This window comes from Staurois parvus, unplaced genomic scaffold (assembly GCF_062004578.1).
Source record: "Staurois parvus isolate SC_StPar_1 unplaced genomic scaffold, SC_StPar_1.0 ptg000564l, whole genome shotgun sequence".
In the NCBI taxonomy this organism is placed as follows: domain Eukaryota; kingdom Metazoa; phylum Chordata; class Amphibia; order Anura; family Ranidae; genus Staurois; species Staurois parvus.
Window position 1 is genome coordinate 10,047,071 of NW_028318360.1, and position 24,287 is coordinate 10,071,357.

At 41.3% G+C, this 24,287-nt stretch overlaps 1 protein-coding gene across 2 annotated transcripts in view; it reads right to left on the minus strand.

Annotated features, from left to right (window-relative positions):
* TBC1D14 (TBC1 domain family member 14) overlaps positions 1-24,287 on the minus strand; it is a 170,860-nt gene that overhangs the window by 59,918 nt on the left and 86,655 nt on the right. For both annotated transcript variants that reach the window (XM_089691593.1, XM_089691594.1), the window contains one exon: positions 10,427-10,547. In XM_089691593.1, coding sequence (XP_089547719.1) covers positions 10,427-10,547 — 121 coding nt within the window. The remainder of the gene's footprint in view (positions 1-10,426; positions 10,548-24,287) is intronic.

Sequence of the window (24,287 nt, forward strand, 5' to 3'; positions counted from 1 at the left end):
ACTGTATTTTTCGCTCCATAAGACGCACTTTTTTCCCCCAAAAAAAGGGGGGAAAATGTCAGTGCGTCCTATGGAGCGGCTGGTCCGGTATTTCCATCGCTGCCGTGTCAGAATACCGGGCCGGCCGCTCAGCTCTGCAGCGGGACCTTACCTGTTCCTCTATCCAGCGGCGCGCTGTCTTCCCGGCTTCTGTGGTGTGGGCGCTCGGCTTGACGGCCGGGTGCCAAGTGCGCATGCGCAAGAAGCAGTGCGCTTTGTGAATGGTAAGGCGGCACCTGGGACATATGACAGGTCCCAGAAGCCGCCGGACCAATCACAAAGCACAGCGCTTCTCGCTCATGTGCACTGGGCTCCCGGCTGTCAAGTCGAGCGCCCACACTACAGAAGCCGGGAAGACAGCGCGCCGCTGGATAGAGGAACAGGTAAGGTCCCGCTGCAGAGCGGACACTAACCAAAGAACAACTCCGCGGAAGTAAGAGCGGGTACCTGCTCCCCCCCCCCTCCCCAAAGGTTAGCGGTCATCTCCTGTGCTGTGTCCGCAGTCTGTGGTCATCTCCTCTGCTGTGTCCGCAGTCTGTGGTCATCTCCTCTGCTGTGTCCGCAGTCTGTGGTCATCTCCTCTGCTGTGTCCGCAGTCTCTGGTCATCTCCTCTGCTGTGTCCGCAGTCTGTGGTCATCTCCTCTGCTGTGTCCGCAGTCTCTGGTCATCTCCTCTGCTGTGTCCGCAGTCTCTGGTCATCTCCTCTGCTGTGTCCGCAGTCTCTGGTCATCTCCTGTACTGTGTCTGCAGTCCATTGGCTCAGAATATTTTTTTTCCTGTTTTCTGCCTCTAAAACCTAGGTGCGTCTTATGGTCAGGTGCGTCTTATGGAGCGAAAAATATGGTAAGTAGAACCCTTGGTCGTAACATTAATATAAAAAGAGCTCAATTAGATCAGTGCATATGGAGTATAGATAAGCTAGTTTGACATTTAGTAAATAGCAAAGTAAGTGTGCTGGAGAAAGGAATGTCACCTAAAACAGCTCATTATATACCAGCAATGCAGCTTTTAGGCGTGTCCACTATAATAATTAAGCTGCTAATGCTAGCCTCACCTAAGGGGAACTTTCCAGCAACCCCTCCAGGACTGGCCAGGTGTGCCTGCTGAGTTCACATTGTATGCCAACGAAGGGATCATGACCCAAGCCATGATTTATAGTTCGACTAGAATGATCAAACGCCGCTAAACATATCTAAAAAAAAAATAAATTCTAACATTTAAAAAAAAAAAGGCATTTGGAAAATAAAAATGCACCCACATTGAGAAGATTAAAAAAAATGTACTTTTGTTCAGATTTTGCACTGAAGCCTTCAGAGCATTGCAACTGCAATCAGTGCATTACGGGTGCAAAGCAGAGCCTCCTTCAGGCTGTACCCTAGCTCCAGGGTACAGCCACGGCATTAAGGGGCTGGAGGAAATAACCAATGGATTACAAGTTCGATTATATCACTGCACTTGTGCTCTTTTGAGATCTTAGAGTCTCTCTGTCACAGTGGAAGATGGGACTTGTAGTAGTCTTTCATTCACAGAACCCTGTGAATAGACCTGTAAATGGCTGATGTGATCTGCAGACAGGGGCCACGCACAGACTTTCCAAACTCCATAGAAAAAAAAATATGGACATGCGGACTTAAATTTTCACCAAAATCCTGGCCAACAGATTACTCTCATTGTTGCAATTGATTATTCATTTAGACCAAGTGGCCTTCATGCCTGGCAGAAAAGCAAAAGACAATACTATTAAAAAGAATTCTAAATGCCATACAGCTAGTCCATACATATGCAGTCAGCATGAGTCTTCTTTAAACCCATGAGGAAAAAGCACTCAACTGGCATTTCCTGAAAGCTACCTTTCACCATACTGGGTTGGGGAAAGTGTGTCAATGATTTGAAGCCATCTACTAAACACCTACTGCAGCTGTGGGGTCAGTGAGGCTATCTTCCCCTTTTTTTGTTACTGCACCTTCCCAAATTTATTACGAAATTTAACATGCATTATATTGCCAAAAAGTATTGGAACACCCCTCAAAATCATTGGATTCAGGTTCCAATCACCTCCATGGCCACATGTGTATAAAATCAAGCACCTAGGCATGCAGACTGCTTCTACAAACATTTGAGAATGGGTCGCTCTTAGCAGCTCAGTGAATTCAAGCATGGTACCGTGATAGGTTGCCACCTGTGCAATAAGTCCATCCGTGACATTTCCTGGCTACTAAATATTCCACGGTCAACTGTTAGAGGTATTATAACAAAGTGGAAGCAACTGGGAAAACCAGCAACTCAGCCACCAAGTGGTAGGCCACGTAAAATGACAGAAAGGGGTCAGCGCATGCTGAAGCACACAGTGCGCAGAAGTCGCCAACTGTCTGCAGAGTCAATAGATAAAGACCTCCAAACTTCATGTGGCCTTCAGATTAGCATAACCGTACATAGAGAGCTTCAAGGAATGGGTTTCCATGGCCGAGCAGCTGCCTCCAAGCTGTACATCACCAAGTGCAATACAAAGTGTCAGATGTAGTGGTGCAGAGCACGTAGCCACTGGGCTCTAGAACAGTGAAGACGTGTTCTCTGGAGTGACAAATCACACTTCTCTGTCTGGCAATCCAATGGACGTGTCTGGGTTTGGTAGTTGCCAGGAGAAGGGTACTTGCCTGACTGCTTTGTGCCAAGTGAAAAGTTTGGTGGAGGGTGGATTATGGTGTGGGGTTACTCTTCAGGCATTGGGCTTGGCTCCTTAGTTCCAGTGAGGAGAACTCTTAAGGTGTCAGCATACCAAAGACATTTTGGACAATTTCATGTCCTCAACTTTGTGGGAACAGTTTGGTGATGGACCCTTCCTGTTCCAACATGACTGTGCACCAGTGCACAAAGCAGGGTCTATAAAGACATGGATGAGTGAGTTTGGGGTGGAGGAACTTGATTGGCCTGCACAGAGTCCTGACCTCAACCTGATAGAACACCTTCAAGATAAATTAGAGCGGAAACTGTGAGCCAGGCCTTCTCATCCTACATCAGTACCTGACCTCACAAATGCGCTTCTGGAAGAACGGTCAAACCTTCCCATAGACACCCTCCTAAACCTTGTGGACAGCCTTCCAGGAAGAGTTGAAGCTTTTGTAGCTGCAAAGAGTGGGCCAGCTTAATAATGAACCCTACGAACTAAGACGGGGATGCCATTAAAGTTCATGTGCTTGTAAAGGCAGGCCGACCAATACTTTGGCAATATAGTGTATATGGAACCTCCCTGTATAATGTCAACTATCATAAGAGGCCCTCAACATCACACTTCATCCCACTTGCTTAGCAACTATCTCTCTACATTTTGTCAACTGCTCATCTAACTCCACTTTGTATCTAGGGACAAAAATGATTGACAAGATGTTCACAACAAACTTTCCGTCTATCCTATAAGAAAATAAGCAGGATCTCGGATACTTGGGAGTAAATCCTCTTACTTTGGTAGAAATGCGATTTTGAAAATGAATATCAGTTACTCTACACCTTTCATTCCCAAGATATCTTTGTCAGGAATTTTTAAAGTGTTACTAAACCCAGAACAGAAAAATCAACCTGTAAATGCAGTAAAGCATGCTGGTTTTACTCACCGTGGAAACCAGATTAAACTGATCCTCCCCTTCTACTATCCCCAATCCATCTGCTGATAGAACAGAGCCTTGGGGGCAAGCTACACACGCTCAATTTGGTATGCATTGCTAGAGAGTTTTTTTTCTTGGGAGGGTGTATGTGATCTGCCCAGGGCCGATCAGCACTGGCAAGACAGAGGGTCAGAGGTTATGCAGCCTCATATGACAATCAGGAGAGAATGAAAACTCCTACAAGCTTTAACCGGTGCTCTGCTGAATACTGATAGAAGTCACAAGACTGTTATACACTGCTGATGAGAAAAGGTATTTAGCAGCTTATGAAATTACTAAAATTACTGCATTTACATGGTCTGTGTTCTGTGGGAGACCAGATAGAGTGAATGCAGGGTCCTGGGTTTAGTAACACTAAGTTTCCTTTTGTCTAAATCCCCTTTTAATTTTCTTCTTCTCCGTAAAGTACACTGGGCCATGGATTTCCCAATCCATTAAAATATTACCAAGCAACGCATCCAGTCATGATCTTGGAATGGTGCAGGAAATTGACCCACAAACCGTGAATAACATTAGAATAAGTATGTCCCCTTGTCTTGCCTTTGGTGGCTTGGGCTGAAGAAAAATCAATCACCACTCCAAATCCATTATTGGCCTCTCTTTTAAGGGCTTGTTCACACATGACTAAATTTCTAACTCTCACCAAACGTTCCTATAGCTTTATTATAGGCGTTAATGAGCTTTAGTATGGGGTATTAGACAGGAGTTAATGAGCTTTAGTAGGAGCATTAGACTGACTTTTTACAAGCGTGAAAAACTCTCCCCAAAATGCCCTATGTGCAGTTTTGAAGAGTTTTATAAGCACTTAAAAAGTGTTAAAACCAGACCACAAACAAAATAAACTGTAATGTTATTAATGCTCCGCAACTGCACCACAAATGCCTGCCAGTGTGTTTGAGAAGCGTTACCATACACTTGAATGGGAGGTGTTGAAAGGCTTCAAACTCCTCCTGACTCAACATGAGGCTTCAATTTCGAAGTGACGCTAATGCTTCATGTTTTCATAAAGCGAACAGCACTGTTTGGTGCACATAGTATCATCTGCATAGGCGCTTGAGGAGCATTACAAAATGAGCCTCAAATGCCTGCTTTCAAATTATAGAACTATAGCTTGAATATGTTTTGGTAAATACCTGAAAAAATAAAAAATAAAAGTGGAAGCGTGTGTGTGTAAGTGTGTGTGTGTGTGTAAGTGTGTGTAAGTGTGTGTAAGTGTGTGTAAGTGTGTGTAAGTGTGTGTGTGTTGTGGGGGTAGCTCAGGTGGGGGATCTCCTTCCCTGGGAAAAAGGTAGGCCGCACAGCCGGCTTTCTTCAAAATCTGACTGGTTGTCAGTTTTTATTTAAAAGGTTTGCAAAATATCAAAACAAACAAAAACATCAAAATAAACCTTCGCCATCCAGGCACTAAATGAACATAGAACTTTTCCTCTCTCACTGGTGAAGGGCTTCTCCCTGTCACCAACCAAAACAAAACCATAAGCAAACCTTTTCTCTTGTTTGTACAACAATCACTTTCATGCACAGCTCTCTCAGAAATGGCTCTCTGAGTCCCAGGCCATGATGGACTCCTTGCTCCAGCCCTGCCTTATTTATACCACCTGTTGGTGGTCCTAAGTGGAGCATAAAATCATGTCCGGAACCAACTCTGCCCATGTGGCCCTGAAAACCCGAAATGGACTCCACCTTAAATTTCAAAGTATGATCGCCTGCGAGGTGACACATAGCGTCCATCAATCACCTCGCCGTTCATACTGTCAATATATATATATATATATATATATATTTATTTTACACATACATACACACACTGCTTTGAAAAAGTATTCATACCCCTTAAAATTTTTCATATTTTGTCATGTTACATGGCTTTCTTTCTTGCCACTCTTCCATAAAGGCCAGATTTGTGGAGTGCACAACTAATTGTTGTCCTGTGGGCAGATTCTCCCACCTGAGCTGTGGATGTCTGCAGCTCCTTCAGAGTTACCATGGGCCTCTTGGCTGCTTCTCTGATTAATGCTCTCCTTGTTCGGCCTGTCAGTTTAGGTGGACGGCCATGTCTTGGTAGGTTTGCAGTTGTGCCATAATCTTTCCATTTTCAGATAATGGATTGAGCAGTGCTCTATGACATGTTCAAAGGTTGGGATATTTTTTTTTTTTTTTTTTTTATAACCTAACCCTGTTTTAAACTTCTCCAAAAGTTTATCCCTGACCTGTCTGGTGTGTTCCTTGGCCTTCATGATGCTGTTTGTTCTCTAACAAACCTCTGAGGGCTTCACAAAACAGCTGTATTTATACTGAGATTAAATTACACACAGGTGGACTCTATTTACTAATTAGGCGATTTCTGGTCAATTGGTTCCACTAGATTTTAATTTAGGTGTATCAGAGTAAAAGGGCGTTGGATACAAATGCATGTCACACTTCTCAGATATTTATTTGTAAAAAAATGTTGAAAACTATTTATATCATTTTCCTTCCACTTCACAATTATGTGCCACTGTGTTGGTCGATCACATAAAATCCCAATAAAATACAATACATTTACATTTTTGGTTGTAACATGACAAAATGTGGAAAAGTTTTCAAGGCACTGTGTGTGTGTGTGTGTGTATATATATATATATATATATATATATATATATATATATATATATACAGTCATGGCCGAAATTGTTGGCACCCTTGATATTTCTCCAGGAAATCATGTATTTCTCACGAAACGTATTGCATTAACACATGTTTTGCTATACACATGTTTATTCCCTTTGTGTGTATTGGGACAAAACAAAAAAAGGGAGGAAAGAAAGCAAATTCGACATAATGTCACACAAACCTCCAAAAATGGGCTGGACAAAAGTATTGGCACCCTTTCACAACTGCGGATAAATAAGAATGTTACAAGCATGTGATGCTCCTGTAAACTCACCTGGGGCAAGTAACAGGTGTGGGCAATATAGAAATCACACCTGAAAGCAGATAAAAAGGAGAGACGTTCACTTAACCTTTGCATTGTGTGTCTGTCTGTGCCACACTAAGCATGGACAACAGAAAGAGGAGACGAGAACTGTCTGAGGACCTGAGAACCAAAATTGTGGCAAAATATCAACAATCTCAAGGTTACAAGTCCATCTCCAGAGAACTAGATTTGCCTTTGTCCACAGTGCGCAACATTATCAAGAAGTTTGCAACCCATGGCACTGTAGCTAATCTCCCTGGTCGTGGACGGATGAGGAAAATTGATGAAAGATTGCAACGCAGAATAGTCCGGATGGTGGATAAGCAGCCCCAAACATGTTCCAAAGACATTCAAGCTGTCCTGCAGGCTCAGGGAGCATCAGTGTCAGCGCGAACTATCCGTCGACATTTAAATGAAATGAAACGCTATGGCAGAAGACCCAGGAGGACCCCACTGCTGACACAGAGACATAAAAAAGCAAGACTACAGTTTGCCAAAATGTACTTGAGTAAGCCAAAAGCCTTCTGGGAAAACGTCTTGTGGACAGATGAGACCAAGATAGAGCTTTTCGGTAAAGCACATCATTCTACTGTTTACCGAAAACGGAATGAGGCCTACAAAGAACAAAACACAGTACCTACGGTAAAATATGGTGGAGGTTCAATGATGTTTTGGGGTTGTTTTGCTGCCTCTGGCACTGGGTGCCTTGACTGTGTGCAAGGCATCATGAAATCTGAGGATTACCAAAGGATTTTGGGTCGCACTGTAGGGCCCAGTGTCAGAAAGCTGGGTTTGTGTCCAAGATCCTGGGTCTTCCAGCAGGACAATGACCCCAAACATACGTCAAAAAGCACTCAGAAATGGATGGCAAAGAAGCGCTGGAGAGTTCTGAAGTGGCCAGCAATGAGCCCAGATCTAAATCCCATTGAACACCTGTGGAGAGATCTTAAAATTGCTGTTGGGAAAAGGTGTCCTTCCAATAAGAGAGACCTGGAGCTGTTTGCAAAGGAAGAGTGGTCCAAAATTCCGGGTGAGAGGTGTCAGAAGCTTATTGATGGTTATAGGAAGCGACTGATTTCAGTTATGTTTTCCAAAGGGTGTGCAACCAAATATTAAGTTAAGGGTGCCAATACTTTTGTCCAGCCCATTTTTGGGGTTTTGTGTGACATTATGTCATATTTGCTTTTCTGCCTCTGTTTTATATTTGTTCCAATACATACAAAGGGAATAAACATGTGTATAGCAAAACATGTGTTAATGCAATACCTTTTTTGTGTGAAATACTTGATTTTCAGGAAAAATATCAAGGGTGCCAACAATTTCGGCCATGACTGTATATAATAAAAACACAAACACACATCACTATTTTTCTCTGTAAATATATTTTTAAAAGGTGCTATTGACATTACACGTTCACCACATGTTGGTGACAACCCATGCAATCCATACATACAAAGAAACCAAAACAAATAAATTCAGAATATAAGTTATGTGTAATAAAATGGAATGACACAGGGAAAAAGTATTGAACACATGAAAGAAAGGGAAGTGCAAAAAAAGGCATGGAAACCCAAGGCACCAGCTGAAATCTATCAGTAATCAGAAAGCAATCCTGCCTCTTGTCAGTGCAAATTAATATCAGCTGGTTCAGTCTCAACTGTGACCTATAAAAAGGCGTCTCATTACCAGGGTGTCACACGAAATGTTTCATGATGGGTAAAAGCAAAGAGCTCTCTGAAGATCCTGGCAACCTTGTTGTAAAACATACTGATGGCACTGGTTACAGAAGGATTTCTAAACTTCTGAATGTTCCAGTGAGCACTGTTGGGACCATAATCCGAAAGTAGAAAGATCATTTCACCATTATCCGGCCATGACCAGGTGCTCCTCGCAAGATTTCTGACAGAGGAATGAAAAGAATGATCAGAAGAGTTGTCCAAGAGCCAAGGTCCACTTGTGGAGAGCTTCAGAAATACCTGGACTTATCAGGTACAATTGTTTCAAAGAAAAAGTAATGCACTCAACCACCATGGCCTTTATGCATGATCACCACACAAGACTCCATTGCTGAAGAAAAAGCATGTTGAAACTTGTTTAAAGTTTGCTGCACAACATTTAGACAAGCCTGTGAAATACTGGGAGAATATAGTCTGGTCAGAGGAGACCAAAATTGAACTCTTTGTATGCCATAATACACACCATGTTTGGAGGTCAAATAGCACTGCACATCACCCCAAAAACACCATACCAACAGTGAAGGAGGTGGAAACATCATGGTGTGGGGCTGTTTTTCAGCATATGGTTCTGGCAAACGTATAATTGAAGGATGGGTGAATGGAAAAATGTACCAATATATTCTTGATAAAAATCTTCTGCCATCTACCAGGATGCTGAAGATGAAACAAGGGTGGACATTTCAACAATGATCCCAAAACACAAAGCCAAGGAAACTCGCTTTGTTTTCAAAGAAAGAAAATAAGGCTGCTAGAATGGCCCAGCCAATCACCTGACATGAATCCAATAGAAAATCTATGGAAAGAACGTAAGATCAGAGTTCATAGAAGAGGCCCATGGAACCTTGAAGATTTGAAGACTGTGTGGAAGAATGGGCCAAAAATCACATCTGAGCAACGAAAGCAACTAGTTTCTCCATACAGGAGGCGTCTTTACCAACAAAGGATTTTGTATGAAGTATTAAATACATTTCAGTTAGAGTGTTTAATACTTTCTCCCTGTGTCATTCCATTTTATTACACAACTTATTTTCTGAACTTATTTGTTTTGGTTTTGTATGTATTGCATGGGTGGTTACCGACGTGGTGAAAATATCATGTCAATAGCACCTTTAGATATATATTTACAGAGAAAAATGGTGACATGTTCAATACTTTTTTTACCTGCTGTATGTAGATCTATCTCATATATATATATTTATATTTTTTTTTTTTACACAATCTAAGAAGTATTCAGATGCTAAGTGGACAAGCTCATTTTTTTTCTACCTCATGTGGCATTGAATGTCCTGTCAAAGTCGACAGCACTTAAACAAAACAAGCTAGGAGCCAAAATAGAAAAAGTGATTACATGAAAACACAGATTATATCTTCTTAGATTAGACAAAGCACCAAAACTAAAAGTCTGCAGAGTTAAGTCCCACTACTTAATTTTTGCATGGACCTGAGGTTAGAACTTAAGCTGCACATAGACAGACAGATCAAATATGGTTTTGCAGTTCTTCGGAAAAGATTTCCAGCCTATTCACAGGAGAAAGAAAAAAATATTGTATGATGAAGTTAAACATATGCTATAATTTCCTGAACGCGACACCTATGTGTTCTGTAAAATATGTTGCACAGGTAAATGCCGATGCAGATCATATAAAGTAGGAGATGGGAAGCAGCCTGGGAGGGACCCACCACTCTTCATATGGTGCAACAAACATCAGTCCCATTGAGTGGACAAAAAGCGTTATTAGCCTGTTACATGCTACTCTGGAGGTGAGCGCACATCTTATACTCACTAAGGAAGTCACCTGGAATTGATTTGATTCACTGGGAAAAGTCACATATATTTTTTTCATTGAAGACTGATTAATTTTTATATATTTTTTATATTATATATTTTTTGTATGATGAACACGGGATGACATTTTGATTTCACATGATTGTTAATATGGATTTTTTTATATATTTATTGGAAATATGTATTGATTTAATATTCAAAGAAGGAACGCAACATACTGTTTTTATGTTTTTAAAATCCAGAAAATACCTTTTGTACTTTCCGTGGATTGCTCTGCTGGGTGTCAGGAGGAGGGACTTTTCCAAAAATCTTCCAGCCAAGGTCATTTGGTTTTTCTGCTTGGATGCTTTTTTTTCTGGCAAATATATTTCTGGGAGAGAAAAAAACACAAACAAAAACACATTAAAAGTAGCCAAATGAGTAATAAAAAAAAAAAAAAAAAAAAAAAAGCAGTTTTCTGGTTCATGTGTCATATCTTACCAAAAATAAAAATAAAACACACAACACACACCTAAATATTTACACTTCATTTTAAAAAGGGATATTAAAAACTTTTTTTTTTTTAAATATGAAACATGGTATACTTACCTGCTCTCTGGAAGCATTTTCCACAGAGCAGCTCCGATCCTCCTCGTTGGGTCCCCCGCTGGCGCTGTGGACTGCTTTCCTGCCGAGTGCAGCTGCTATGGGGGCACTCCTGCATACACCCTCCTGAGACCCGCTCTCTCTGCGAATAGGACTCACAGAACAAGGCTCGGCCCCGCCCCTGCTCCCTCCTCACTGGCTGTGATGCAGTGAGCCAATGGCTCCCACTGTTGTCTCTGAGCCTATGAGGGGATAGAGAGCCGGGACAGCTGCCACTTTTGTGCACATTGCTGGATCGGACTCTGGTAGATACTGGGGGGGCTACAGGAGGAGTTGCATTCTGAAGGTTTTTTTTATTTACCTTCATGCATAGAATGCATGAAGATAAAAACCTTCAGGCTTTACAACTACTTTAATCTACCAAAGTGAAAGTCACAGAGTAGTCAACACGTTTTGGGGGCTCGAGAAAAGACGGAGGTTAGCCATACATGTGTAAAGTTATCTTGTATGGGCAGCACAGTGGCTAAATGGTTAACACCACCTGGCTGGAGTTTGCATGTTCTCCCTGTGCCTGCGTAGGTTTCCTCCGGGTACTCCGGTTTCCTGCCACACTCCAAAGACATGGTAGGTTAATTGGATCCTGTCTAAATTGGCCCTAGTATGTGTATATATGAATGTAAGTTAGGTACCTTAGATTGTACACCCCTTGAGGGTTAGGGACTGATGTGAATGTACTATATATATGTAAAGTGCTATATAAGTATCTGAAATAAATAAATAAAAATAAATCTTGTTCAGCCTACTTCTATTGTGGATGGAGGATTCTCTCCTGTAGCTGTTGTATTCAGACAGTGGCAGCAGCCAAAATAACCGAACACTGATGGATTCTGATAGGAGCCAGTCACTGTTCTGCCAATCATTTTCCAACTGGCTCAGTTATCTTTTAAATCACCTTTTGTCAAGCTGGGTGGTGCACACAGGAATACCTACAGTTCGAACTTCAGATGCAGTGGGAATCTGACAAAATGTTAGCCGCATACAAGTTTAAGTGGCACAATGAATCTGGGTGAAATTAATAAAATAAAAAAAAAGGGAAGATCTTTGTTAGAACAGGAATATATTCTGAATGTAAATAGAGAGCCCAGGGAAGTACAGACCTACCAAGTAAAAGATGGTATTTTCAGAGCATGGCAACTCTAAATGCTTAAAACAAAAACACAGCCTATTAGCACATATAATTGACATCACTGCTTTTTAAACTACAGCAACATGTTCTCTGCACAGGAAAAAGGAATGAATGCCATCGGCAACAAACGAGTTCTTCCACCAGAGAGGATGATAAAGGTCAGTAATACTGTGAATCCACCACAGGCATTGCACATACTGTACATGACGACAGTTGAGGGTAATACATCTCTAAAGAGGTAGTAATCATTACATAAAAGGGGAAATCATATCTCAGATGAGCATGTAGGAGTTTCCATAATAAATATAGAACACCTATTGCCCGAGGATTTTTGATTACAGCAAGAGAAAAACTGGTCCATCAAGAACTGTAAAAGTCAGTCAAAAACAAAAACTAGCACTGACAAAACTGTGAAATGGATTATAAAGAATGTCAACATTATTATTATTTAGTTTATCTGTATCCAATTCCACACTCTTACATAATAGTACATATAATAGTAGTTATGACATGTTCTGGACAGGGTGCCAGTGTTCTGAAAACAATGAACCTCTGTCTTACAGCAACAAGATATTATGTATGTGATTCCATCCAATGCTGAGTGCAACAAAATATACTCATACCTGCAAAAAGCTCATTATTGCAAAGATATTAAACATTTCAAGTGGACTTCACTATGTACTCCTAGATACAAGAGGAGTCATTTATCTTGATAATAAACCCAGGGCATACTTTCTAACCAGCCAAATCAATGTTCTCTTTCAAAAAGCAGCTGAACAGCCAATTTGTGGTCTGGGTGAAGCCCTCCATGCGAACCAACCAGCTGTTAATAAGGGCCAAGTGGTACTCAGATGAAGTACATTAGAAAATCTGTTCCGTTTGCCTATTTTGACCCTCAGCACCTCTCATTTTCTCCTGCTGTCTTCTATCACATAAATATAGAGCATACAGTTCTTCATCATGGGCCCAACAGCCAATCCCATTACATAAACATGGTCAGATTGTGTTCATCCATTTTTTAGATCTGTGAGCTTCCTAAGGCAAAGACAGAGCTTAAAAAGGAGAGTACAGCCAACGCTCCGTGGTTGTTCTGCATGCCTGTGATCCATTTTCAGCTGAAACCCCAGAGCCTGGAGCAGTACCTGCTCAGCTAGCCACTGGGAGCCTGAGCCAGCCACTTCCTCTCCCTCCACAGCCCAGTGCTCCAGTGAGCGCTGGAAGGGAGGGGGGGCAGACAGAGCAGACAGCAGTGGCTGACAGTCACCGCATTCTGCTCACAGCGGCAGTGAACTCTGGGATCATCGGTCATGTGATCGCTGAGTTCTCACACTTCGAGCTGGCGGGGGACAGATGGAGCATCGGACCAATGCTGCATGCACCCAAGTATGTATAATTTGGGAACCTCCCTTCTCTTTTAAAGCAGAACTTCAGTTCAACATTCAATCCACATGACATGTAAAATAACATTGCTTCCTAAGGTGCCTGTTCACATATGTCTGATGCACTGGATTCAGTGCGGTCTGAGAAAGTCATGTATGATTTCAGAGCAGTGCCTTCACGTTGGGATTACAGGTTATCGACTTCTATGGGAACTGATATGAACCTCTGGAAAATGACTGTCAACTGTGAAACAAGAGCTTCAATCCGCACCGCACGTGTGAATTAGTTCTCACTCTTTCAATGAACATTGACCATTTTCAAACCTTATGCTGCTACCATTGGTAAATGGATAAGAAAGTATATCATGGTTACTGGGGATGCGGCAATACCATTTTTTGGAGAGTATAAGTACCAATACTTTCTGTCAAGTACTTGCCAATACCGAGTACCGATACATAGTGGCACGACTTGTGTCTATACAAACTGCATGGACGCAAAGTGCACCTCAAAGAATAGCATGCAATTTCCAATTCTCTTCCACAGGAAACCTCCGTGCACCACTCTATGTGAACTCAGCCCTGGATTCACGAAGGAACAGTGGGGAAACCACATGCAGTTTGGACAGGAATCGTATTCCTGCTCAAATTGCATGCTATTCTTTGAGGTGCAATTTGCATCCATACAATTTGTATGGGCGCAAATTGCAACACAAAGTATTGGCTTCTGGTACTGGAATCTTTTTCACGAGTACAATTACTCGCAAAAAAATACTCAGAATCGGCACTGATACCAATACCAGTATCGGTGCATCCCTAATATTTAATTGTTTTAAACTTTGTTTTTATTTCTTCATTTCCTTCCTGGTGTCCATGCCTAGGCCAAATAATGTCATACATCCCAGGAGTCTTCAGTAGGGGAGATGGAAACAAGGGGCTCTCTCACCTAAGCACACCCTTTCCTGCTTGCATGCCCTAGCTAAAGGCAGGTGGATTCCAGGAAGTAAATGCTACATGAATCAGCTGCCCTTACTCAAGATGGCCACGGCCAAAAATACTGGGGGGGGGGGCGCCCAATTCAAAGCAATTTCTCAACAAAATAAAGCACGAAGACATAGATGGATGGGAGAGTTTGCTTTGAATATTAAAAATGAATTAAATAGCATTTTTGGTTTGTGGTGCTCAGATGAAGTGTAGTTCTACTTTAACTACACTTTACAAGATGTCTCCAACTTACAAGCCAACCTCAATGCACTGTTTAATTGGGCAACTATGTGGCAAATGAGGTTTAATATTGATAAATGTAAGGTTATGTACTTGGGGGCTAAGAATATGCATGCATCATACATACTAGGGGGGTACAACTGGGGGAATCAATGGTGGAGAAGGATCTGGGGGTTCTGGTAGATCACAAGCTTAATAATGGCATGCAATGCCAAGCTGCGGTTTCTAAAGCGAGCAAAATCCTCTCTTGTATTAAAAGAGGTATAGACTCCAGAGAGAGAGATATCATATTACCCCGGTACAAATCATTAGTAAGACCTCATCTGGAATATGAAGTTCAGTTTTGGGCACCAATTCACAAAAAGAACATTGGGGAACTGGAGAAAGTACAGAGAAGGGAAACCAAACTGATAAGAGGCATGGAGGAGCTCAGCTATGAGGAAAGATTAGAGGAACTAAATGTATTCTCTCTTGAGAAGAGGAGATTAAGGGGGGATATGATCAACATGTATAAATACATCAGTGGTTCATATAGTGAACTCGGTGTAGAGCTATTCACCCTGAGGTCATCACAGAGGACAAGGGGGCACTCTTTACATCTGGAGGAAAAGAAATTTAATCTCCAAACACGGAAAGGTTTCTTCACAGTGAGAGCTGTGAAAATGTGGAATAGATTCCCTCAAGAGTTGGTTCTGGCCAGATCAATGGATTGCTTTAAAAAAGGCCTGGATTCTTTCTTAGATACACAGAATATAACTGAATACTAACATTTATAGGTAAAGTTGATCCAGGGAATATCCGATTGCCTTTCGGGGGATCAGGAAGGAATTTTTTCCCCTGCAGGAGCAAACTGGATCATGCTTTGCTGGGTGTTTTTGTCTTCAACTGTGGGTGTAGGAGTATAACTTTTTTTTTTTTTATGACTGAACTGGATAGACTTTTGTCTTTTTTCAGCCAGACTATGTAACTAAAAACGGTATATAGCCACTATAAATAGCAACTATATATATTATAATTGCAGCACAGAGGAGGAAGAGAAAACAAACAAACAAACAGTACTGTATCCATGAACAAATACCAGCTTTCCATGCTATGCATTAGAAGGCAGTCAGAAAGAAAATGGCATGGACATGCACACAGAACGCTGAACTCAAAGTCCTCAATCAATCTTGCCATCCCGCCTATGCAATATCTTACAGGAAGCATGCAGATTACAGGAAACAAAAAAAAAAAAAAAAAAAAAAAAAAACACACAACAACATCCCAACCTTCAGCCTATATTACCAATGTGTATATATAGGCCCGTTAAAGTAAATGTGGACCTTTAGCTTCTAAAACGACTCAGTTTAAAGTTGAAATGAAAAGGCAAAAGTGTAAATGTATTTTATATATACACACACATATATATATATATATATATATATATATATATATATATATATATATATATATATATACATACATACATACATACATACACACACACACACACACACTATATAAACACTGTAAATACACAGTAAAATGTAGAGACAGAAATGCACTGGGGTTCATTTACTAAAGCTGGTTCATGCAGAATTTGGTGCAGCTGTACATGGCAGCCAATCAGCTTCTAACCCCTGCTTGTTCAACTAGGCTTTAGTAATAAAACCTGGAAGCTGATTGGTTTATATGCAAAGTGCACGAGATTCTGAGTGAACCAGCTTCAGTAGATAAACTCCATTGTGACAAGCTGGGCAGTGGGACGTGAGAGCAGAATGAAGAGAAACAGCAGTACTCTGATCTTCATAGTGAAGAGCTGTGCGGGATGGATGGGTGTCACAAACATCTGGCCACTGGAGTAGGCTGGCAGGCTGTGCTTCCGAGCAAAATGCAAACGAAGAAAACTGACAAAGACACTAGGATGGATGTGCTTCCATTGCCTAGTGTGGTCACTTTGAAATAGAAAAGCAGAGGGACTGGAAGGCTCACCTGGCATTTCACACAAAGGAAGCAATACAAAAAGAGAACAGGATACGTTTTCATATATGCACATAACACAAATGGATATATGAAACATGAACCGTTAGGATAACACACACTTTAAAGGTCTGGTTCCCACGGACGTGATTTCAGATGCAACATGGGTCACCCTGAATGACATGACAATGAAAAACCTTTACTTCCAATGTAATTGACACTGTTCACATGCATGTAGTACAGCTGTGGTGTTATTTGCCAAAAGGCCCTGTGCTGCTTTTAAAGCACAATTTGGCCCCATAGAATATGCAAAACACACCCAAAAAGGCAACCAAAGTCGCTCTACATAAGTGCCCTGCAAATCCTATCTAAATTAGTTCACAATAGTGTAAACTGAGCCTAAAGGGCAAATCTCTTTAGCTAGGATGAGTCAACATGGTATATCTATGACAAGGTTTCCCGTAGACATGATCATAAAACTATTCTCTAAATCCTCTACCTATAAATTCCATCCCTTAGTACACTTTCCCTTGTAGTTAAACAATGGATCCCTCCTAATTCTGATGACATTTTCTGTCCTGAAACATCAGAGTTCAGTCTGTTTACCCTTCCCTTTGTGTCTGAATGAAAAAAGAAAATTCTGTGTAGTTCTACCCAGAGGCTGTCACCATCTGTGGCGGTTAGGTGGAGATCTGACAAAACATAGATGGGAAATGTCTGTTCTAATAATCTGCCAAATAAAAGCATTGCATTTCACTTGTACAGCAGTCCATTCACAATGCGGTAGGGACGTGGATCCTTCACGTAGAACGTGTCAAGAGTGTTTCCTAAACGTGGAAAGGTGTTCTGCCCTACAGAAGGAATTGTAAACAGGGTGAACAGTCACTGAGGCCAAGTCACTTACCCAAGGTGAACAATGACTCTATAATCTCCCGCAGCTAAAGACAAAGTAGTCTAGCAAACAAATGGGGAGTCCAAACAAAATGTGTTTATGGAAACATACGGAATGCTTCACTGCTATTGTTTCCTTGTACATTCCCACATAAGAACAGGGAGCATCAAAAGGCTGACCTGAAATATACACACTCTATAAAAATGACCCCTTCACACTTAATCTAAAATCCTGTGTATTTGCAGTAATTAGTATTTACTTTTTAGAATTTAGCATACCTACTAACAGTGAAGAGCTCCATAATATAAATTACTAAATGTAGACTAAATGTGCACAAAATTACACAATCACCACAAATCATGTGCAGAAGAGTAAAAAAAAAAAAAAAAAAAAAGTACATGAAAACAATCCCATATATCACTGAATTAAGTTGTAAGTAAAAAAAAAAAAAAACATGAGAATGCCCCCATATATCATCCACATAGATCGCAAGTGTCCAGGGAAAAAAAAAAAATGTGAAAAAATCCCATATATCATCCAAATTATGTTGTAAATAAAAAAAGTGGTAACAGTCCCATATGTCATCCAATTAGATTATGTGTCCAAAAAAACAAAAACACCACCACCACAGTTCAATGGCACAAGTAAAAGGCAATTGTTCCACAGTATCACAAATCTTCCATCACAGACTGCTACCAAAGAGTGTCACCCATGTGCCCAATTGGGTATCTCCACACCTGATGTGGTAGACCCCTTAAAATAATCAAGGTGGTCAAAAGCGCTTAAATCGCATAGGGAACAGGTCAGCCGCACCCAGGTCACATCTCCTTAATTTACAACTCTTGCATAAAAACAAAAAAAAAAAAAAAACTCAGATATGAAAAGATCCAATAGTGTACTATTGCTAGTGACTTTTTAGTAAAAGAATAAAACCCACAATGCGCAGAGACAGATACAAGTGTCTATTCACAACATGCATACACACACTCGTCCGACATCAGTGCCTGACCTCACAAATGCCCTTCTGGAAGAATGGTCAAACCTTCCCATAGACACTCCTAAACCTTGTGGACAGCCTTCCCAGAAGAGTTGAAGCTGTTATAGCTGCACAGGGTGGGCCAACTCAATATTGAACCCTACGGACTAAGACTGGGATGTCATTAACGTTCATGTAAAGGCAGGCATCCCAATACTTTACATACACATATACCTCATTTTATAATATCATTGGCCTGGTCTGGTCAGCATGCATACATTTATAAAACCGTACAGCAGTTTAAACCATTTACACTGAACTGTTGTCTGTGTTCCAGACAAGAAATTTTTCTTCACTTTCTATTTACTGACAACCGTGAGCAAGAACAGGTCTCAAGTAAAGAAAATCTTCCCCTAGTTGTCACTGGAACAAGTCTCCCCATTGGAAGATTTTTCTTCCATTCCTGTTCCAGGGACAACTCAAAATTAAAAGTGATTGTAAAGGCTAAAATGTTTTATACTTGCATGCTCTGTGCAATGGTTTTGCCCCAGTCTTCCTCTTCTTGGGTCCCTTGCCACCATTTTTGGCTCCTCCTCTTTTCAGTGCCACCCATCCTAGGAAGTCATTTTTTAGTGTGGTACACCTGCAGACTCGATTCCAAGCCGTGCTGCCTGTGTCCATAGACACTGACAGCAAGGCTTGGCCCTGCCCCTGCCTCTCTGTCCAGTGTGGAAAAAGAGCGAAGACAGCTCTCGTGTACGTCGCTGGATCCAGATAGGGCTCAGGTAAGTATTTGGGGGGGGGGGGGGGGTTAGCAAAACATGAAAAGGTTTTTCACCTTAATGCAGAGGATGCATTAAAGTAAAAATAAAGATTTTCCCTCACTTTCAGCCTTGTTGAATGAGGTCCAATAGAAAAGGTGAATCTCTCCAGCAGAAACAGAGCAATAAGAATTTGACAAGAATTTCTAACCCTTCTATACACTTTTCAAAATGGAAGAAAAAATAATTTGGCTTTAGATACACTTTAATGTGTTCCAGAAAAGTCTGCCAACAATAGTATAAACAGTGTCATGTATTTGTTCTTGTATTTAATAACAAGATGAAAGTTTAATTACTGCTTGGCAGGCAAACGTGGATCACACAAATGTTTCTGGGACAATTGGGTAACAATAGGACAGTGCAAGGAGTAGAACAGCAGATCACATCCACACTACAGAAATATGCCATCCTCTGAACAGTATATATGCAGACTTTTTGTAACAAAAAAAAAATAAAAAATGAACAAACTGATCAATTTGTCTTAAAGTGCATCCTAATTCCACATGCACACTGGACGTTTTTACAGCTGTTGTCTTTGGCTTTTGACATTTTTTTTCAAACAGCCAGTAAACTCCCCAGCATGTTATCCTGTGTGTCCATTCACACATAGGCTTTAATCAGCGTTTTTTGGTAGGGGAGTTTTTGGCTGGAAAAAAACAAAGAACTAGTGGGTTTCTAGGAGGAGTTTTTTAGCCGTAAAAACACTCTAATTCTCAAAAACACTAATAAACATGCGCTAATTACCGCAAACGCAGCAAAACGCTAATGCAAAAACTCTAAAAAACCACTGAAGTAAGTGAGTGGACATACTTCTCTTGTAGGCTCCATGCACACTGGGTGTTTTAGTAACACTGGTAGCGCTAGCTGTATCGTGTTAAAAACGTGACACCGCTAACGCTACCAGCGTTATTAATACACCCAGTGTGCATGGAGCCTAAAAGATGTCCACTCACTTACTTTTGCTGTCCTGTGACCCAGACTCTGGAAGGATCCCAACAATATTGTCAGGATCCACCTGGCTGCCTTATTGACAGTTATCTCTACCTCTCAGTGTGTGGCTGAGAGCGGGGGCCAACTGTGTCCACCCCCTCTACTGCCCTGTGCTCCTTTGCATACTGAAGGAGCAGGGAGTGGTGACTGATGGTCACTGCTCTCCGCTCTGAGCAGACCAGAATCTAAGCAACCATGTGATCACTCTGTTCTCAGTCTTCAAGCCAATGTTAGACAGCAGCAGCATTACAATGATGCAGTATAGATGGGAGTATGAAACTTCTCTTTTGGATAGAGTGGTGGGGGGTTAGAGCCCATCAGGTATTTAATGTGGTCTGTGTACATGCTGGAGAGATTCACACTCTTCTTGATGCTTGATGACCACTCTGATAGGGACTGAAAAAAAAAAAAAAAAAAAAAAGTTGCAAAATTTTGAGTTGTCACCAGAACAGATACAGGAGAAATCTTCCAATAGGGGCACTTATTTGGTGACAACTGTCTAAGAGGATTACCCTTAAAGTGTTACTAAACCCACAACAGTAAAATCTGTCTGTATAGGCAGTAAAGAATGCTTACTATACATACTGTGGAACCTAAGGGGTTAATCTCCCATGCATAGAAAGGCTGTTTGATCCTGTCTTCTCTGATCCTCCCCTTCTTCCAGAGTCTCCAATCCATCTGCTGATAGTACAGAGCTCTCGGAGTCACTCTGCACATGCTCAGTTTAGTGTGTATTGCTAAAGAGGTTTTTTTTTTTCCCCTTTGGAAGAGTGCATGTGATCAGCCCAGGGTCAATCAGCACTGTCCAGACAGAGGGTCAGGGGTTATGCATCCTCATTGCACAGTCAAAGCAGAATGAAAACTCCTCCTACAAGCTATAAAAAAGTGCTCTGCTGAACGCTGATAGAAGTCACAAGACTGTTCTAACTGCTAATGAGAAAAGATATTTAGCAGTTTAGATTTACTAAAATGATTGCATTTGCATGTTCTGTGTACTGTGGGAGACCACATATAGTGAATGCAGGGTCCTGGGTTTAGTAACACTTTAATTTGGAGAGATTTCCTCTTACCACCTGATTTTAACTACAGGAAACGAAGTTAAAAGGAAAATCTCGCCAATAAAAATAACATGCATACTTTTTTTGCTTCACATATACTTAAGATTTGCACAGCTGTTCCATGTCTGCATCCCTTTAAGTGGAATGTAAGCGATAGAAGAAATTCATGTAGTCGGAGATTAGTAAACCCAATTAGAAAACCACTGGGTAGTATAGAAAAGCATCCAGTGTGAATTGTAAATTAAAACCAACAGGACATAGTCCTTTGTCCACGGTCAATACTACATTCAAACATCAGTAGTGCTAGCCACTTAGGCCAGATTCATATCTCTACCGCACTTCAGAAAAAACAAATTATATATCTCATTCATTTGCTCAGTTATAGAAGCTCTCACATGGCGACTTCATACATGAAGTACATGAAGAAACGAAGCCATCATCCCCCTAAATTTACAGTCACAGCCAAATGGAATACTGACCCCAATGTGAATAACTTTTACTCAGTACATGACCAACTATTGCCAAATGTCCATATTTCCTAATGCCGTGTGGCAGAAAAACTGGTGACCCCCATCAAATTGTTGCTTTATACGGTATACCCAAAACCCTCCTTGTGCCTACTAGGCTTCCTGGGACATATACATGGTGTGAGGGTGATCTACTACAGGAATAAAAAGGTGCCCATAACCTCATAGCAAGGCCAGACATGAAGGCACATGGACAAAGATCATCGTAGATCAGATCATCTTTGTCCAATGAATATATAAACACAAACCCTCATTAGTGACCAAGGTACTCCTGTTTAGGACTATGGAAGACACCAACAGTGCTGGCTTATCTACAAGGAACCATAAAAACTAAATAAGATTTTTAGGCATAGTAATGTATCCCACCACAGAAAAGCCATCATGTGGGGTCTGTATGTTCTGTTGACATTACACTGCTGCCTGATCCGGTTTGCAGTAACATCAGATGCATCTGTCAGGGACTTGGCCCACTATTTGATTTATTGGGTGCCCTTCTGATCCAATGCTACAGCTTTTGTGAGCACCTACTGCATGTAAACAGAACTAGGTACAGGTATAACCTCCTCCCCACGTGGCAAAGCAAGGACAAGCCGCAGTTTTCTTAGGCATGGAGCACTGCATTGTGGGAGGACTGGCATGTATGTCAGGGCTGTGGAATTTTTTTAAAAGCCACTTGTTCATAGGGACTAAATTGGGGTCCCAATCTACTTGTTCCTCACGACAATCTATTTGTCCTGAAAAAAAAATAAAATGTAACCAGAACTCTACAGCACCGCACCTGGGGACTAACGAGGGGAGAGACCATGCAGTGTGACGACCACCAATTTGGTGCTCGTCAGGAAAGGGGAGTGTTGGGCTCTCCTAATGCTCAGCAAGTAAATTAAGTGCCGCCCCCCCTTTAGGTTACCTTTCTACACGGAAGCACTTGGGTGCTCAGTACAAGTACATGCTGAGCAGCCAAATCAAGCTCCGGTGTCCACTCTGTGAAGCTCCATTCAGAGCTGGCATCGCTGCGATTCTGCCTCTGATCCTAAAAACGCACTACAATTGCAAAACGCAGTGTGCTTTTGTCACAATTTTGTGGCAAATTTCATCACTTGTTGCCCAAAAGTAGGTTTTGCTTTTTTTTTGGTGACAAGCTTCGTGTGATGCAGTTTGTTGGGCGATACATCTTTCGACAACAAAACCGCACCGCGTTTTAGGTGCAATTGAAAATAATGGCACCTGAACCTGTATTTCGCAACTGTAGTGCGTATTGAGATCGGAGGCAGAATCTCAGTGATTCTGCAGTTATCACAAAACACCCTAGTGTGAAAGGAGATTTAGTCCTGGTTCACGCTGATGTAGATCAGATGCGATCTGAAAGGCATAGATTCGCATTCCATTTGAAATATACATTGTTTTCTACAGTATGAAAGATGTTCACATCTTAAAAAAAAAAAAAAAAAAAGTCCTGTATTTGGAGGGATGCATTCTAAACTCACACAGCATAAAAGTATAGTGGCATAGGAAGGTAACTGAGGATGTGATTCATAGCTGGTTTTGCATAGAAATGGCTGGAAGGCAGATTACATAGAAGTGGTTAAAATTACTGGTGCACAGAAATGAAAATTCTGGTGCCGAAACAGAGAATTCAAAATGCACTTGGCTGAAAACCAAAACCGAAATGCACAGTTTTTAAAAATGAATATATATTTTTTGGAAAAAAATATATACTCCAATTGTTTTGTAAAATATGAAAGAGGATGTTATGACAAGTAAATAGATACCAAACATGTCATGCTTTAAAATTGTGCACGCTCGTGGAATGGCATGAAACTGCGGTACTTAATCTCCATGGCTGATGCTTTAAAAATTTCTGCAGGTTAGCAGTGTAAAGTTACAGAGGTGGTCTAGTGTGAGAATTATTGCTCTTGCTCAGACGTTCATGGCAATACCTCACATTTGTGGTTTGAACACCATTTACATATACGGGCATGGCCTACTTATGCGTTCACCACTATGTACGAGCACGGGGGGACGGGTGCACTTTGAATTTTTTTTTAAAAATGTATTTACTGGGGGGGGGGGGGGGGGGGGGGGGGGTTGTGTTTTTTTTTTGCACTGTTCCTTTTAAAAAAATTGTAATCACTTTTATTCCTATCACAAGGAATGCATGCATCCCTTGTGATAGACATAATCCGTGACAGGTCCTCTTTATGGAGAGATATGTGGTCAATAAGACCCCACATCTCTCCACTGCAATGTAAAGCATTAGATAAAAAAAAAAAAATGAAAAAAAAAAAAATGGCTGGAACCAAAAAGTGACATCGCTCCAGTCCTCCAAGGATATAGAGATGTGTGGCGGCCATCTTTCCTTCACTCCTCTCTATGCCCAGCGCCGGCATCAATGGTTTCACAGATAAGACTGAACTACCGAGCGACAGACGGGCAGCGACGGAGGCGAGGGGCGGTTGAAGGGCGGGGTTTTTTCACCACCTGTATTGGTGCTTTTTTTCACTTCGTCCGACAGTCGA